Source organism: Aquarana catesbeiana, linkage group LG09 (genome assembly GCF_042186555.1).
Source record: "Aquarana catesbeiana isolate 2022-GZ linkage group LG09, ASM4218655v1, whole genome shotgun sequence".
Lineage (NCBI taxonomy): Eukaryota > Metazoa > Chordata > Amphibia > Anura > Ranidae > Aquarana > Aquarana catesbeiana.
In genome coordinates this window covers 181333686-181348182 of record NC_133332.1, presented here as the reverse complement: position 1 = coordinate 181348182, position 14497 = coordinate 181333686, and the positions used below count along the sequence as shown (strand labels likewise).

The 14497-nt window shown below is 41.3% G+C and overlaps 1 protein-coding gene across 9 annotated transcripts in view; it reads right to left on the bottom strand.

Annotated features, from left to right (window-relative positions):
• Nucleotides 1-3094: 3094 nt before the first annotated feature.
• The window catches only part of TENM1 (teneurin transmembrane protein 1), a 1380190-nt gene continuing 1368787 nt past the window's right edge, over nucleotides 3095-14497 (bottom strand). For all 9 annotated transcript variants that reach the window (XM_073599409.1, XM_073599407.1, XM_073599406.1 and 6 more), the window contains 3 exons: nucleotides 9661-10881; nucleotides 8060-8202; nucleotides 3095-4577 (listed from right to left, as the gene is read on the bottom strand). In XM_073599409.1, coding sequence (XP_073455510.1) covers nucleotides 3819-4577; nucleotides 8060-8202; nucleotides 9661-10881 — 2123 coding nt within the window. In that variant the 3' untranslated portion in view covers nucleotides 3095-3818. The remainder of the gene's footprint in view (nucleotides 4578-8059; nucleotides 8203-9660; nucleotides 10882-14497) is intronic.

The window sequence follows — 14497 nt, the reverse complement described above, 5'->3', positions numbered from 1 at the left end:
GATATGACACTGCTCAGTGTCTCCTAGTCACCAGCTGAGACTCTCTGTAACCCCCCCACTCGGGGATGTCTACTTACCCCACTTCCATGACAACTGGGGAAAAGACACACACCTCTGGGAGGTGACCTCCTGCCAACACTGACAGAGAAACCTTCAGAAATCCCTTAAAACCTCCTCAGGGGGCCCCTGAAGGGCTGCAGGCTCCAGATTTTGTGTCACATGGCTTTGCCCTCCCAGATCTAAGTTGCCCCCCACCAAAGCCCCCTGACCACCCCCTCCACCCTGCATGCTATGCCCGGCTGCTGAGATCCTTTCCCATTACAGTACTCTATACTGTTCCTCCTCTGCAGGGCTGAAATCACATTCCTTTACAACACAGCCAGTTAACCATGATCTGCACAGGGTGTATCTGCCTACTGCAACTACACTGCCGTTAAGACCAGAGAATTTCACAGGTCAAAAGGGCAACATAAAAGCCAGATACACCCTGTAAAGACTGACAGACTGTGTGTAAAAGGAATGTGATTTCAGCCCTGTGTAGTGTGTGTGTGTGGGGGGGGGGGGAGCTGTATACAGTGCTGGGATGGGAAAGGAGCTCTGCCAAGTGACCTCCCTGTCCTCTGATTCTCCAGCAGTGATCCCTGTCCTCTGATTCCCCACTGGTAATCCCTGTCCTCTGATGTAAAGAGGAACTCTGGGAACTCAAAACTCTTAAGCCACATTGAGTATCTTGGCGTGCGGTGGATGTATCTGCACGCACGTTGGAAGTAGTGGGGGGGGCCCAAGTCAACTTTTGAATCGGGGCCCACAAGCTTCAAGCTACGCTTCTGATCAGTACCATACAATCAAAAGAGTATTTTATATAATAAAGAAGCCCCCTCCTTGAAGTGAGGAATGTTTTTAAGCCTTGCTACAAAATACTTATGCCCTGTACACACGGTCGGATTTTTCGATGGAAAATGTGTGATAGGACCTTGTTGTCGGAAATTCCGACCGTGTGTGGGCTCCATCACACATTTTCCATCGGAATTTCCGACACACAAAGTTTGAGAGCTTGCTATAAAATTTTCTGACAACAAAATCTGTTGTCGGAAATTCTGATCGTATGTACACAAATCCGACGCACAAAGTGCCACGCATGCTCAGAATAAATTAAGAGATGAAAACTATTGGCAACTGCCCCGTTTATAGTCCCGACGTACGTGTTTTACATCACCGCGTTTAGAAAGATCGGATTTTCCCGACGACTTTGTGTGACTGTGTGTATGCAAGACAAGTTTGAGCCAACATACGTCGGAAAAAATCCATGGATTTTGTTGTCGGAATGTCCGATCAATGTCCGACCGTGTGTACAGGGCATTATAGTTGTAGTTCTGATGTGAAAACCCAGATGATGATTAGCACCGTCTCCTCTGTTCTTAAAACCTTATTTTCTGTTCTTATTGACAGAATATTGAAAGGAAGCAATCAGAGGAAGTGATCAGTGGATAAGCTACAATGTAGTTTGCTATATTATTATACCAGTACTTAAAAGGTAAGTATAACTTAAAGCGGAGTTCCACTCAGAATTTTTTTTTTCATATTTACAGTCCTTTTATAGTATTAATAAACATTTGGGGGGAATTTTTTTTTTTTTTTACTCACCGCCCTGTTGTCATGTAGTGGCTCCTAATCTGCCACTTCGGGTCCGTGGAGCTCCGCATCACTTCCTCCTTTGCCTGTGCTCCTGGGAAATGATGACTCACATTTCCCAGGAGCACAGGCGAGGGAGGAAGTGATGCGGAGCTCCGCAGACCCCGAAGTGGCAGTACTCTGAGCAAAAATCGCGTTATTTCCCAACAGGAAATGATGCGATTTAAGGCGGATCACATCTATGTTGCAATAACAACAGGGCAGGACCTTCCTCCATCGTCGACCATTGTTATGGCAACTTTCTAAACAATTGGCGCTAAGGCAGTGGAGTATCATGTGGAGAATGCGCGAGATGGGTAACCAGCATGCACCTCTCCATCGCAAATCCAGGAAGAGGTTGAGATTGGGCTTCATATGCCCACAATCATCATGGCAACGGCCAGAAGAGTATTTTCTAAATAGTAAGTATAACATTAAGATCCACTAGAACACATATATAAAGTTTATTGGGGTTATTAATGCATGCAGAAAAAAAAAATTCTGCGGCCGGAAACTCCACTTTAACACACAGACTTCCCAATCACCAATTAAATGGGGCATTTGACAACAAAAGTAGAGTTTACTTTACCTCTTATAGTTCATGTTTTTTTACCTTGAAATATAAAGATTCCTTTTTTTCTTTTTTTTTGCTTGTACAGAATACAAAAGAAAGCAAAAAGCAGTTATATACAGTACGTAGCAAAAGGACATACAGTTGTACAAACATACAAGTTGTAGTAAACTTTGTACACATATACTCCTGTTTCCCTGGGGTAACACTTCATTGTATTTAGTTGTATTTTACAGCAATGCCAAAATACTATTTACAATATCTGACTGAATTTGACATACCGGGTCACCAAAGCTGTATGGCTTTAGCTATAATTTAATGATTAAATGGAATTATCTAAATACCAATTTAAATATTTAGGAAGGCATCTAGTAAATAGAATGAGCAAATACTGGTATAACCAGAATCTCAATCATGAAACTAATTGGAATGAACTGACTCTTTCAGAATGGCAGAGCAATGAGATTTCCAGAATTCTACTACACTTAAGTGCCAGATTTACAGACACTTGGAGTTCCACCTGTGACATCTTGCATAATCACATTAACCTTAGATACCCTGCAAGCTCAGAAGACTTTTCTGCTGCATCATTCTTGACAATAAAAAAAAAAAGTTGGATTTTCACACCTGTTCATTGCTCTTCATGCATGCTCTGGTAATGCAAGCATACATATTATTAACATATAATAATTACATAGCTCCTTTGCTGGAATCACATATACACAATCTGGAAACTGTTTACAAGAGAGCCACTGCTTACAAATGTTTGCTACTTAAAAAAAAAAAAAAATACGGTCTTAATTGTGTAGACACTAACTTCTGTTAACACCAATATGAGTATACATGACTCACAACATTTTATTTTTTTTTATTTTGAAAGAATGTTAATTTATGAAAAAATAAGAAACAATGACAGGTTTCCATATTACACATTTTGTTATTTCTCATATACGTACTAATACTCTTTAGGTAGATTTTTTTTGTCTAGAAGCTATTTCATCACATAAGCTCTAGTTTTCAGAAAAAGAGTGGCAACTTTGTAGTGGTTAATATGCAAGCGAAAATGCTGAATACCGCCACACAAGCTATAAGAAGCTGCACTGTCATTTTTTAATCCCATTAGCATTTGAGAGGCCTTAAAATGTACTTGTGGCCTACTCAGAGTAGTGGTGGCAATTTTGTTCTACAAATATTCAACAGAATGTAGCCTATTAATAATGACAAGTAATAGGGAACCACTTAATCGCTACTTTTTTTTTAAACAACTATATAGGCTTCATTCTCAGTCAAAATGCCTACCTCTACTTTGTATAGGAGACAGGTGCACTTTAAACACATCGCTCAGCATTGTGGTACAAAAAAGACCTCACCAATGCCATCAAGGATAACATTGTTAAAACTAACAATATTAAAATACCATCTTTTGTCACATTTAAAGGCAGTTGGATATGTTTACTTTATATTTACATATACATAGATCTCATCTAGAAAATCGTTACAATAAACCATTTTATGTTTTAAAAACAGGCAGTCTTTGGTGACGCAAAGGCATAGAGTGTCTTTTGTTTTTTTTTTGTTACCTCCTGCCTACTTCACTCTGTCTCATGAAGTGAATGTTGTTGGCACTATCAGAAAGTTCTAGATACTGATCCACTGAATGAATAAAATATCCGTCGTAGCCTTGAACTTTCCCTGTGCTTAAAAGCTGCTGTTTTTCTGCTTCTGTCCACATCCTTATACCTTCCTCCCCTTCCTGTAGTCGCTTCTGCTCCTTAGTCCAGGCCTCAGCCACCGCTCTCTGCCTGGCCAGTTCCAGGACATGATCCTCCTCTTCTTCAATGGTTGTTCCATAACGGACATTAAAGCACAATGTGCCATGTTGAAGCTGTATATCAGCAAATCGTCTAGTCCTTCCATTGACCATTGATGTCATTTGGGACACAGTGACATTTACACCATTTTCCAGAACGCGTCCACTGCCACTGTTCCCAATGACAGCTAAATCTTCTTCTAGAGAAGCCAACTTAATAAAGTAATGGGTATCACGGCCTTCAATTGTAAAATGCAAGTTCTCTAGGTAATGGGCATTATTCAAGATGGCAGCAATGCGGCGACTGTCTTCATTAGCCACTCCTATGACATCAGCAGTCACTACTCCATCTTTGATGGCAAACTTAATACCTTTTCCAAATAAAGATGGAACCGCAGCAAATCTAGGATATTTTGCGGTTCCACGATACTTCTTTCTATTTTGTTTTGGAGCCATTGGTAGCTGGTCCAAAGAAATGAAGTTTCTCAGTTGTTTCTGTAGCTCACACTGAATACCAAGGATTGTCTAAGAGATAGAAAATATTAACAGATTATTTAGTTACATATATATTATACACAGTATATAAATATATATATACACACACACACACATACTGTATATACAGTATATATATATATGTATATATATATATATATATATATACACACACACTATATTACCAAAAGTATTGGAACGCCTACCTTTACACGCACATGAACTTTAATGGCATCCCGGTCTTAGTCTGTAGGGTTCAATATTGAGTTGGCCCACCCTTTGCAGCCATAACAGCTTCACCTCTTCTGGGAAGGCTGTCCTCAAGGTTTAGGAGTGTGTCTATGGGAATGTTTGACCATTCTTCCAGAAGCGCATTTGTGAGGTCAGGCACTGATGTGGATGAGAATGCCTGGCTCACAGTCATCGCTCTAATTCATCCCAAAGGTGTTCTATCGAGTTGAGGTCAGGAATCTGTGAAGGCCAGTCAAGTTCCTCCACCCCAAATTCGCTCATCCATGTCTTTATGGACCTTGCTTTGTGCACTGGTGCGCAGCAATGTTTCTAACAGGAAGGGGCCATCCCCAAACTGTTTCCACAAAGTTGGGAGGATAAAATTGTCCAAAATGTCTTGGTATGCTGACACCTTAAGAGTTCCCTTCATTGGAAATAAGGAGCCATGCCCAACCCCTGAAAAACAACCCCACAACCCCCCCCCCCTCCACCAAATGATTTGGACAGGTGCACAAAGCAAGGTCCATAAAGACATGGATGAGCGAGTTGGGGGTGGAGGAACTTGACTGGCCTGCACAGAGTCCTGAGCTCAACCTGACAGTACACCTTGGGGGTGAATAAGAATGGAGACTGTGAGCCAGGCTTTCTTATCCACATGAGTGCCTGACCTCACAAATGTGCTTCTGGAAGAGTGGTCAAAAATTCCCATAGACACACTCCTAAACCTTATGGATAGCCTTCCCAGATAAGTTGAAGCACAGTCTTCGCTCTAATTCATCCCAAAGGTGTTCTATCGGGTTGAGGTCAGGACTTTGTGCATGCCAGTCAAGTTCCTCCATCCCAAACTCGCTCATCTATGTCTTTATGGACCTTGCTTTGTGCACTGGTCCAAATCATTTCATGGAGGGGGGATTATGGGGTGGGGTTGTTTTTCAGGGGTTGGGCTTGGCCTCTTAGTTGCAGTGAAGGAAACTCTTAAGGCACCAGCATACCTAGACATTTTGGTAAATTTCATGCTCCCAACTTTGTGGGAACAGTTTGGGGATGGCCCCTTCCTGTTCCAACATGACTGCGCACCAGTGCACAAAGCAAGGTCCATAAAGACATGGATGAGCGAGTTTGGGGTGGAGGAATTTTACTGGCCTGCATAGAGTCCTGAGCTCAACCCCATAGAACATCTTTGGGATGAATTAGAGCGCAGACTGCGAGCCAGGCCTTCTCATTCACATCCGTGCCTGACCTCACAAATGCGCTTCTGGAAGAATGGTGAAACATTCCCATAGACACACTCCTTAACCTTGTGGACAGCCTTCCCTGAAGAGATGAAGCTGTTATAGCTGCAAAGGATGGGTCAACTCAATATTGAACCCTACGGACTAAGACTGGAATGCCATTAAAGTTCATGTGCGTTTAAAGGCAGACGTCCCAATACTTTTGGTAATATAGTGTATATTGCAGTTATTAGTAACTAACCGATTCTGCCACTGAGGCTACATTCGCACAGCCAACTAGAGCTGATGATAATGACAGTGGCAGGAATCTGCTCATTCCTGCAACAATTTTTTCCACCTGTGAGTGGCTAGCTGCGAAGCACACCAAGTGAGCAACTGGTAATCTCTGACTCTGCAGACAGCCATGGAGAATTGTGGCCTCACCTGACCTGTCATTGAAATGTACAGGGTTCAGTTAGCCACTCACAGGTGGAGAAAACAGCTGCAGGAATCAGCAGATACCTGCCGCTGTCATTCACACTGGCGCTAGTTGTCCATGCAAATGTAGCTTAGGAGTTACATCTAATATGTACAGTAATATGATTTGCAAATATTTTGGAACATTTCACATAGCTGTTTTTGTTGCAGTAAAATGTGAAACGCATGCGGAGTCTGCTGTTGTCTATGCTGTTTATAACAAAAAATGTCCACTGGGAAAACTACAACTCTGTAAAGAACTACAACAAGCAATATTAAAATTTGCCATGACCGAAGGTATGAATGTGACAGATATGGTCAAAGTCGTACCCATGGAATTTGGGCTATATGAAATAGCTGAGCTCCAATGGATACACTGTTTAATGCAATAGCCTTAGGGTCCTTTCACACGGGATGGATCCATGATGATTCGCCCTGTGAACATCCACTTGCTCAGTGGGGATTGCTCCGTTGATTCCCGCTGAGCCGGCGGATGACAAGTCCACCTCTGCACACTGTGCAGGGACCTCCCTGTCAGATCTCCGCTCTCCCCTATGGGGGGGATCGGATGAACACGGACCGTCTGCCCGTGTTCATCCGATCCGCTCTGCAGACGGATAGAAAGATAGGATCGATGACGGATGATATCGGATGTCAGCGGATGTTCATCTGCTGACACCCGCTATCCCATAGGGATCCATGTATGTCCGTATTTCATCCGAAAACGGATGGATGATATACGGACATACAGTCCGCATGTGTGAAAGGGGCCTTAGTCTAACAGCAGTTGCAACTATGTTGGGTCTTTTTTTTCCTAGAATAATATTTATTTTTGCAACAAAGTATTAAATGACACCTGTAGTGAGATGCTGTCTTTGACTTCAATACTTTGAGCCACTTCTATGGAATAAGTGAAGTCAGAACTCCTTATCTGAATTTGTGTTTTAGGAGATTCAGAAAGAACTGAATCCATTGGAACATCTTGCCAGCCAAGCAACTAGTATTTTCTGAAGGACAGATCAGAAAAAGTAGTGTAATACTTGTTTTTTTTTAATGTTTTAAGTGGATGAAACAGTAGCTAAAGGTTGAAATTTAGCTCAGCTGTGTTGCAGTGCTCATATTCTAATGAGGAATATACTGATAGGAGGAGAAAGCTGAATGACAGAAAGAGGAGCATCAGTCTGCTGCTTCTCTTTTCAATGTCCAGTCAAGACCTGTAGTGTTACTAAACTATCAAATGGGGCTGTGCAAATATGGGGACTGGAAGGACAGAAATAGGAATTGACAGGAAAAACAGTTTCCTTATCTGTATTTCATCTGTGTATTTAGTTGTTTGCCTGGAGTTCAGCTTTAAAAGGAAAGTAGTTTTGGTTGAAGCAGGGCTTTAACTCAGAGTTCAATTTGATTCAGCGCTCTAGGAACCAACCATTAGTAGAACTAAAGGCAAAACTTTTTTTTCTCATTTTTAATAGCATAAGGGAGGGTTATAACCCCTGTCAGTTTTATGCCAGCTGCATCCCATTATGGAGATTTCTCTTCATTCCTGTCCCATAGCCAAAACATTTCTTTCCAAACTTTAGGACAAATGCTTACCTTCCCAGGATCCCATTCCTGAGTTTTAGTTTGAAGTTGCACTAATTCATAAGATGATTCAAAGCCCTTTTTTTCTGGTTTTGGGAATCCAGGGAGCACATTGTGCAGTTGAAAACCAAACAGTTCCAGCCAACTTCCAATGTCTAAAAAAAGAAAGCAAAAGTTCCTAAATAATTATTATTACTGTGTGTTTATTTTACATAATGACTACATCAAACTTCCTATGACTAGAGCTTTATAATTGTTCATGGTAATTTCTACAGCTTTTACTTTATTTTCAGACATGAACTGCATATTACTTCTGATTTTAGATTGACCCATTTACTGCGGATGTTTTTAAAGTGCTAACCACAACATGTGATGGCTGTGCCTGAGTAATCATACCTTATTGCAGAGAAGAGCTGAAAAAAGCCTACAATCTTTTTAAAAGCAGTTTTAAAGATCTGCAACAATCATTCGAAAAATTCCTGTGCTATGTAGTGCAGACATATTGGTGGTGCCCAGTTTTACCAAACACAGCCTTCCTTGCTGTTTGTTTTACCCTGATACATGTACATTACTGCACAGATACAGTCTCTCTTAAAGTCTATGTACAGCCTAATACACCTAACACTGAACCTATTTTCTCTCCTTTGGTGTTTTGTTATATCTATTCATCTAGCAAAAATATCTATTATTAATCATCCTAGAAATCCAGTGAGCTTTCAAGTTTCTGTGTACTAGGCCTGTGCACATTATGAGATAAGCTCTGTGAACTACAAAACACCTCCCCCTAAGTTAAAGAAATATGAAAAGAGGGGGATGTTCTTTAGTTCTAACAAACGTACTGTCCTAGGATGAGAATGTTTCTCCATAGATACAGTACAATAAGTGTACGTTGTTACCTGAGACAGATTACGGTTGATTTTCTAAGGCCGCTTTCAAATCTAGCGATTTAGGATTGTAGGCAGCAATGCAGTTTTGCCGGGATTGCAACACGATTCATTGCGTGACAGCCGGGGCAAAACTGCACCTCATATAGCTGCCAGTGAAAATGAATGGCATCCCCAACATGCATGCGCATTTTGCCAGCATTGGAGTTGGAATCATGGCCAGAAGCCCAGTGCTTCCGTCTGTGATCCAAAATCTCTCGATGTGAGCTGGGCCTAAAACTGTAGAGTGCAAAATCTGATGCAGCTGTGCATGGTAGCCAATCAGCTTCTAACTTCAGCTTGTTCAATTAAGCTTTAACAAAAAACCTGGAAGCTGATGGTTTTTATGCAGAGTTGCACCAGTGTGTGTTACTGGCAAGATCACCGGATAAAAACAAAGGAAAAATATATATAAGAAAATAAACTAATGTGCAATCGCATCTAAGGGCTAGTCAGCTGCAACATATTACATTTTTGTTATTAAAAATAGTTAAATTTGAAAGCCACCAAGGCATCCTTCTGGGGCCAAAAGAAAAAGTAGGTTGGCCTCACAAGATCAGATCAGGTTTTCTAATGTAATCTGCAGAGACTTTATATATAGCACTTACTATATCCAATCAAAACTGTAACTGTGACTGAGAGTGAGCTATATGCTGAAATGTATTAAGTTCCTAGAAACCATTGCTTTACCTGTAGTATATTGTGCCACATCTTGGGTCTTGCCAACTGGATAGTTGTTTTCAAATGCGTACAAGTTAAATGGCTTTGGTTCAATGTTTAACTTATTCCAAATATTGTAATTGGGTGTGGCCCACCGCCCTGCCACCACATCATAATCCCGTTGACCCAGGTGCACAAGTTTAGTCAAGGAGTCATATAGTCCACCATAAAACCCAGTGATAATCTCAAAATCTGGATTTGTGTCCTCATATATGTCCCCATATGGTGTGTATAAGATTTCTTTTAAAATTTGGCCACGGCTGCTGAATACTGCTAGAGGTGTTCCTGTATTGTCACATGCAACATAATACTCCTCGCCACTGCTTAATTCCATAGCGATAAGATGACCTTGAAGATCATAATAGAGTGATGTTATCTCAGAACTTGTGTGATTGTAGAGATGAGTAACTCTTATTGGATTGGCTAGATCTGCATAAAAGAACTGCAGATGAGAACCTGTACTCGACTTGCTTGCAACACGTCTTCCAAGTCCATCATATCGGTAGTGTACATTCCAACCAGCAACCTTGTTATAAGCACGACTCAGAAGACCATTGGAATTGTACTCAAATATATCATTGCCTCTTTGTCTGAGAAACCCATCTTCATCCATCCTGTACTGAATTTCTCCCAGACGAGTAATACGATCTCCAATATCATACCTTAGTGGGGTGAGACGAACAGTATTCCCAAGGCTAAGCAAGTTTATGTTTCCATTTAGATCATAGCTGTAACGCCACTGCAGCTTATCATTAACAGACACAGCCTGAAGCTGGCCATCAGGATCATATTCATAGGAATATCTTGTTAAATTGGCATCTACACCAATTCGTATGCCACACATAATCATCCGACCCATGTTATCATACTGAATGGTCATCCAGTAAGCAATAGCCTTTAAGATTTCATATTGAACTTCAATGACTTGTCCGCTGGCACTAAATATTTTAGTATGTTTCATCATTGATGTTGTGATGACTTGATTGAGATCATAGTTGATCACACTGAATTTTCCAAACTGTTCCGTTCTCCCTGAGACATCAACATAACGATATAGGTCTATGGGAAGAGGGATCTCATTTATCATGGCTTGCATACTGGTGACTCGGAAATTGTTATAGCTGTAGTCAAACCTGGCATTAACAAGACCTTCTTCGCTGAACCTAAAAATCTGACGTCCAATAAGAGGTCCTGTTGAAAAAATAATTACATTTTGATTAAAATTATGGTTATACCGTGGGATAAAGGACAAAAAATCTATAGTACAATATAATTGTGATTATGAATAGTCTAAAACAGACAATAGCTGGGCACATAAGGTAGATGGTTTTACTATATATGGTTCTAACTAAAAGACAGCTTGCTTGTAAGACCATTTAGGAACAGTTAGTAAAAACTTGTTAGCAAAAATTATCTGCTTACAATAGGCATCTAGTCCCCAAAGGTGAGACATGATACTTCTATGTTACATAAATAAAATGTTATAATTAAAGGCACTGTAAAGTCATTTTGTGTGAAAAATGAAATTAGCATGATATTTAACCACCACTACCATCATAACCAAGATAATTCACTAAACCTCACAGATATATACAGTATATTACATGACAACAAAATGTGGGTGTCATCCCTAAACCCAACAAATCTTAAATGTCTACCCTACATTGGAATACAGGAAGTAGATTCTGAATACAGGCGGTCCCCGGGTTACAATCATCCAACTTACAAATGACTCCTACTTTCAAATGGAGGGAGGTAACAGGAAGTGAGAGGAAATCTACCCCTAGGAAGAGAAATTCACTGCTGTAAGAGTTATCATGGGGAAAAGGTGTCTCCACTGAAGCGTTATCATCAATCCTTGTTTCCACAACTACCCAAAATTTTCTAAATCCAATTGTCATAACAAAAGAAAGTGAGATGAAATCTTCTGAACAGGGGCACAGACAGCAAAATAAATGATACTGGAGTGTTAACCCTTACCTATGCTATACAAAAAACTTAGAAAATCTTTTTTTGGCTGGAGCTGTACCTGTTCCGACTTACAAACAAATTCAACTTTAGAACAAACCTACAGACCCTATCTTGTTTGTAACCCGGGGACTGCCTCTAATTGCTGTAGACAACACCTTTTATTAATCTTTATGTAAAATGCAATAATCATTTACATATACAATAGTAAATATTCCCAAAGGTACATCCAACTACATGATTTCCTTTCTCAAACTCTTCAACTTTGTAAGCTCAGATTGCTTACCACCCCAGTCTACTGTACTTCTGTGGTGATCACAATAAACTGTCACCTTTACAGTAATATTTAACACTGATTCACTGTTTCCCATAGTTAATACCTCAGATTTGCAGTGAACATGATTTATGGAGAGAACACAAATCAAGTGTTGGTATACAACTTTAAAGCAAAGTATAGTGTTGGGGAAAAAAAACATTTATACGCACCTAGGTGGATGCAGCATTGATCCATTGCCACATCTGTTTCCCACCGGCTCTGCACTGAGAACTGAGTGATCAAACATCGCTGATCGCTCAGTTCTCCACTCCGCTCTGAGCAGAGAGTGGTGACTATGAGTTAGCGGCTCTCTGCTCTGCCTCTCCAGCGCTCACTAAAGTGCTGGGCTGGGGAAGGGTTCGGAGCAGCTGGCTCAATCTCCCAGCGATGAGAGGCTGAGCCAGCTGCCACTACAGGCATCTTGGTAGATACTGACTGTAAAGTCAGAATCCATCTAAAACCCAGGCTGGCTGAGTGACGTCAGCTGACAGCAGACTTTAGCCCACTGTTATTTGAAAACAGGTCACAGGAGTGCAGAACTAACTGCACTCCTGTGATCCATAGGAGAAGTAGGGTCAAAATAGCCTTGGCTCTACTTCTCCCACTTCTACTTTAAGTGAAAAATTTTTATTCAAATCTTCAGGAAGTAAAATTAATATGTTTGAGATATTAACACTGAAGAGCTCATGTAGCGCTCACACCAATAGGTTACAAAAGTAGCAAAATGTAAGAGGTAAAGCAGTTTATAAATGATTTGTATCAGTAGATTTTATAAACCCTCTTTACTCCTTACATTTTGCTACATTTGTAACTTACCATTCACACCTGAGCGTATTAGGCCCCTTTCACACAGTCGGAGCGTTCAGGTCCGCCTGTCAGTTTTGACAGTGGACCTGAGCGGGTGCTCCATGCTAGTCTATGGAGCAATGGATGTCAGCGGTGACATGTCCGCTGACATCCGACCCGGTCCAATCCGCTAAAAGCAGACGGATGCCCCTACGTTCGCATCCGTCGCTGGTGGATCGGATCGGGTGAGATCTGATGAAAATGAACATGCTGTTCATTTTCGTCCGATCTCTCCATAGGCAGCAGCAGCGGTGGACAAGCCCCTCCCCCGCTCAGTGAGCAGAGAGGGACCTGTCATCCGCCGGCTCATCGGTGATCAACGGAGAGATCTCCCTCTGAGCTGGCGGACCGAGGCGCACTCTGTGGAAGTGGATCCACCTCGTGAGAATGAGGCCTTAAAATCGTGGACATAATTGCGTGATTCTGCCTGTGATTCCAGAATGGCAACAAAACTTGCAATTCAGGTATTCCTTAGACCCCTTTCACACTGGGGCATTTTTCAGGCACTTTTGGGCTAAAAATAGCACCTGTAAAGCACCTGAAAAACACCTTCCCTGCAGTCCCAGTACTTTCAGACTGGGGCGATGCGCTGGCAGGACGTTAAAAAATGTCCTGCAAGCAGTATCTTTGGGGCAGGGAATGAGCAGTGTATACACCGCTCCTCTACCTGCTCCTGCCCATTGAAATGAATAGGCACTGCTGCCGAAGTGCCTGCAAAGCACCGGGGCAGCGGCGCTACACTGGCACATTTAACCCTTTATTCACCTGCTAGCGGCGAATATTGCCACAAAATGATGGTAAAGCAATGCTAAAGCTAGCGGGGTTTTACTGTCAATGCCCACCCACCCCAGTGTGAAAGCAGCCTAAACAGCGCCCCAATCGCCGTCCGATTTTGCCACAATTGTCGTGTGACAAAACACATGAAAATCATGGCAAACCGTCAAACGTGCCTGCATGCGCTTCTTTGGCACATTTTCTTCTGACTGTGCTAGACCAATTGATTATATGTTTGAGATATGCTTTTTCCACAAACTCTACTCTTAACAAGATTTAGAATTTGTGCATAGAGAAGAACTAAATTTGCATCTAAACTGACCACATACAATGGAAACAGTACAATTTCAAAAAACAACAACCATTTTATAGGCATGTCCTGTTGTTAACAGCCATATGCATTCAAAGACTTTATAAAATTAGGAGCCATTACTCCTCCTCAGCAGGTCACAATAGACACCGACTGCCAGTGTCTTTAAAGTGACCCCGCTGCGCTCATGTGGTTCTTCCTGCTGACCTTAACATCTCTGCTGTATTCTGTAATGACATGGAGGTCAGCAGAGACCAACACTCTAGAAAATGTTTGTTGCCCTGTAGACTTCAGAGGAGGATTTTTAAAAAATAGAGGGTTGTCCTGACGATATAAGTAATACAAAAGCTAAATATTCCCTTTTTTTTTGCAGGTTTGTTTGGCAAAATTGTGTTTTGTGACAGAGTCACATTAAAACAAGCCAGTACAGACAACACAATAGTTTAGCAGATAGTTTAGCCCAATAGGCAGTGTAATAACAGACATTTTTGTTTCAAAAACAAAAATAATCACTAGGCTTTATTTAGAAAGTTAATGAGGTTTTAATCACTATGCACTATACTGATAGGTTTTTTAGATAAGGGTTCATTTTT